Here is a 4,307-nt window from a genome sequence, read left to right as displayed (position 1 = left end):
GATCTAACGGAGAAATTGAGACAGATCATGAGCGAACGTTGGATGCAAAAATACAACGAAACTGACGGCTCAAGATGGAGTTAGGTGCTGTAGTGTAAGGCGGAGATATCAAACTTCGATGCACAGCAAGGGAGCGACCGTCGGATGCTTCTGAGAACTGATCTGATGGCTGAGAACGGAGGCGTTTTTGTGTGTAGAAAATGAAGTTGTGCGCACCATTATGCGCGGCTTCCTTGCGTGATTTCTCCCGGCTTTTCACTACTTTTCTGCTCTTTTTGCTCCGCAAGTCATCCAGACTTTATTTATTACCTAAAAATGCAAAATTAATTAATAAAAATATTTATTCTTGAAAACAATGAAAATACAGAATATGGGATAAAATGTAGAATTACTGCACAAAAGATGAGTTAAATGCCAACAAAAAGGGATAAATATATACAATATTTGGCACTCATCAGTTACAAGTGGGGATTAGACAGAATGAGCCCCCTATTTGTGGAGATTCATGGAAGTGTACCTACGATCGAAGGAGACCTTCGAGCAATCATCGAAAAGCACGCCCGGTTAGAAGAAATCCAGCGGGAGAATCCCATAGACCAAACTCAAACATATCATCGGACGAACTCAGTAGAGCAAGCTAGCGAATCAAAGAGTGGCGGTTCAACTGAACGCCCTAACGAAGATAAGAGAGGAAGAATGGATGATTGTCGGAGCGACGACCGAAAATTCGAAGACCAAGTCTTTACGAAGCTCAACACCAATTACATTCGCATCTTGAGGGAGATTAAAGATCGAGAGAACTTGGAGTGGCCTTGGTCCAAAGGGAAGAAGCCACCACGGTCCGAGAAATATAGAGACTACTGTGAGTATCACTGCTTCAACGGGCATCAGACTGAGAAATGTAAGAACCTCAAGATAATGATTCTGAAGCTGATTGACGCTGGTGACCTCAAGAAATACTTACAGAAGACCGACACCGAAGAGAGTCTAAGCGAAGCAAGCAATTCCATCTACCTGAGGGTAATAGAACGCTCAACACTATCTCATGCTCCGAAGCCACTGGACCATCACTAACTGCCCAGATAGGCAAAAGATTAAGGAAGAAATTTGAAGATTACTGTGATTTGTACAAAATCGATGGAGTAGAAGTGGAGGAACACGGACAATGGATGAATGCTCCAATAACTTTCGATGCTGAATATGTAGAGGATGATATGGAGGATCACAACGACCCCTTGGTTCTCACGTTACCCATCGCGGGGTGCAATACCAGGAAGGTCCTCATCGATGGAGGAAGCTCGGTCAATGTACTGTTCTATGACACGTTCAAATGAATGGAGTTCAATGATGAGCAGTTGATGTCCTCGTACTACACCATATACGGATTCAATGGGGTCCCAACGAAGACTTTAGGAGACATTGTATTACAAGTGAACACAGGACCAATGAAGGTTGATACACGATTCAGTGTAGTGGACGCTCCTTCCCCTTACAATGCCATCATCGGCCGAAGATGGGTACACAATCTCAAAGGGGTAGCAGCGACCTATCATCGGTACCTTAGATTTCCAACACCCTAAGGGGTAATGGAGATAAAGGGAGATCAGGTAACCGCTCTGGAATGTCAGGCTATACAAAATCATCTCAATAACGAACAAGATGAGCAGCGTAAATCCCGAAGAAACCCAAACAAAGAAGCTTCCAAGGAGAAAGCGATTGACCTTTATCTCAAGGAAATCTCCGGAAAAAGTCTGACAAAGGAGAGCATCGTTCTAAACACCGGACCAAGTACCTCGACATCTAAAGGGGCCGAGGAGCCTACCAAATAGCAATTAAAGAACGTTCCTCTCCTAGGGGAACCGAAGCCTACATTCACATCTATGAAACCCATGAAGAAAATCAATATAGGGACCAGAGATAACCCGAAGATGATCAAGATAGGGACTTTAATGAACAAATAAAGAGAAATGACTCTACTCAAGCTACTCATGGAGTACGCAGACATCTTCGCATCGAAATTGGAAAATATGCCAGGAATTGATCCGAAGATAATTCAGCACGAACTTTGCATAAAGTCGGGCACGGCCCCCTTCAGGCAGAAGGTACAAAAGGTACCGCCGGAGTATCACCAGGCAATTGAGAAAGAGCTCCACAAACTGTTAGAAGAAGGGTTCATCAAGGAAGTGAAGTATCCAACATGAATATCGAACATGGTCATCGTGCCGAAGAAAAACGGAGGAGTAAGAATATGCATCGACTTTTCCAACCTCAACAAGGCATGTCCGAAGGATAGTTATCCACTCCCAAGCATCGATCAGCTGGTAGAAGCTGCTGAAGGATACGAAGAACTATCATTCATGGACAGATATTATGGTTACAACCAAGTAGCTTTGGCAGAAGAAGATCAACAACACACAACATTCTACAACCCGCACGGCCTCTATTGTTACACAAGAATTCCCTTTGGACTTAGAAATGCAGGGGAAATATACCAGAGGATGGTTGATGCTATCTTCAAACCATGGATCAGGAACACTCTAGAAGTCTACGTTGATGATATGCTCGTCAAAAGCAAGCTGCTCAAAGACCACCATCGAGACTTGAGGGATATCTTCGAAGCAATGAGGAAACACAGTATGAAAGTGAACCCAGAAAAATGCACATTCGGCGTCACCTCAAGGAAATTTCTCGGATATCTAGTAACGAAGAGGGGTATCGAAGTGGATCCCGCCAAGATCCAGGCCATCATAGAAATTCCATCCCCTAAGAACCTGAAAGAATTCCAAAACCTCAATGGGTCCTTAGCGGCTCTGGGATGATTCATCGCCAGGTCATCAGACAAATGCAAACATTTCTTCAACATTCTTAAAAAAGGGAGCAAGTTCGAATGGACCGCCGAATGCGAGGAAGCCTTCCAGAAGATAAAATAATACCTTACTACGATACCGATCCTCCAAAAGCCCGAACCCGATGAGGTATTGGCCCTATACATCGCAGCAACCGAAGATGCGGTCAGCGTGGTCCTTGTCAAAACTAACATGAAGGTTGAACAACCAATCTACTACGTCAGCAAGACTCTCAACCCAGCCACGAATATTGAGTAGCTCATACTAGTCTTAGTGTGGGCAACTCAAAATCTGAGAACCTATTTCTTGACTCATCATGTTCGGGTCCCGTATAAAGCACCGTTGGAAGTTGTCCTCAAGAGCGCAGGGAAAGTAGGAAGGATAGACAAATGGAACACTCATTTGGATCAATTTAACATTATCCATGAGATCCAAACCGCCCAAAAGTCACAAGTCTTAGCGGAATTTTTAGCGGACTTACCTCTGGGCAACGACGAAGAAGTAAAGGACATACCGGAAGCAGAAGAAGACGGGAAAGACACTCGAACCCTCAAACCAAACAATATGGGAAGTATTCGTCGATGTATCAAGGAATTAAGAAGGGGCAGGCATAGGCATCGTGATTACCACCCCAACCGGAGATAGGATCGCACATGCGCTAAGGCTGGAATTCAAGGGGCACACCAACAACATCGTAGAATACGAAGCTGTAGTACACGCCCTCCGATTAATAATAGAAATGGGGATAACTGATGTACGCCTAACAATTGATTCTCGGTTGGTCATTCAGCAAATAGAACTAGAATACAATTTCTACGATGATACCATCTCCGCATACATGGCTCTGGTCCAGACCTTAGCCTCCCAGATACCAAGCATCAAGTTCCGACACCTGTGCAGAAAAGATCTCAGGCATTCCGCTGCCCAAGCGTACATATCATCGATACTGAGGGATGAAAGCGTTAAGGCCATCAAGATAACAAGAGTATACGAGCCTTCGATTACTCCACAACAGTCCTTCGGTACAAATCGTGAAGACGATGTAGGGGAGGACATTGATGACAACGTAGGGGAGGATATTGCTGAAGATTTCATCGAAGATGATATCATGACGAGGGTGTTGATATATGGAAATTATTAATCATACGAATAGCCTCCCCTTAAGCTATCAAGGCCCCCCTACTAGTAATAAAAGGGACTTGGGGACTAGGCCTAACCCATTAAGATGGGAAGTTCTAGTCCACAAAAAAACACACTAAGGAAGTTGAGCTTTGGATTAAAGAGAAAGGCCCTTTAAGGTTTGGTGTTAACTTAAGGAGATGAAAATGGCAGTTTAGTAATATGGTAATCTTATGGGTGTTTATCCATAAGAGGGCCATTATAAAAGGAAAAGAGGGTACACTTCTTAAGATCATCATTAATCCACAATTATCTCTCTTAAACCTCTCTACACCTTGGGAG

General features: G+C 43.9%; 1 protein-coding gene across 1 annotated transcript; it reads left to right on the top strand.

Moving 5' to 3' along the window:
- The first annotated feature begins 480 nt into the window (after positions 1-480).
- On the top strand, positions 481-1,334 carry LOC113324695. The gene is made up of 2 exons (XM_026572991.1): positions 481-1,020; positions 1,083-1,334. Exons 1-2 carry the CDS (start codon positions 481-483, stop codon positions 1,332-1,334), a joined length of 792 nt encoding a protein of 263 aa, XP_026428776.1.
- Positions 1,335-4,307: the final 2,973 nt, after the last annotated feature.

The sequence above is a fragment of the Papaver somniferum genome, chromosome 11, assembly GCF_003573695.1.
Source record: "Papaver somniferum cultivar HN1 chromosome 11, ASM357369v1, whole genome shotgun sequence".
NCBI classification, from domain to species: Eukaryota; Viridiplantae; Streptophyta; class Magnoliopsida; order Ranunculales; family Papaveraceae; genus Papaver; species Papaver somniferum.
This window is presented reverse-complemented; position numbering and strand designations above follow the sequence as displayed.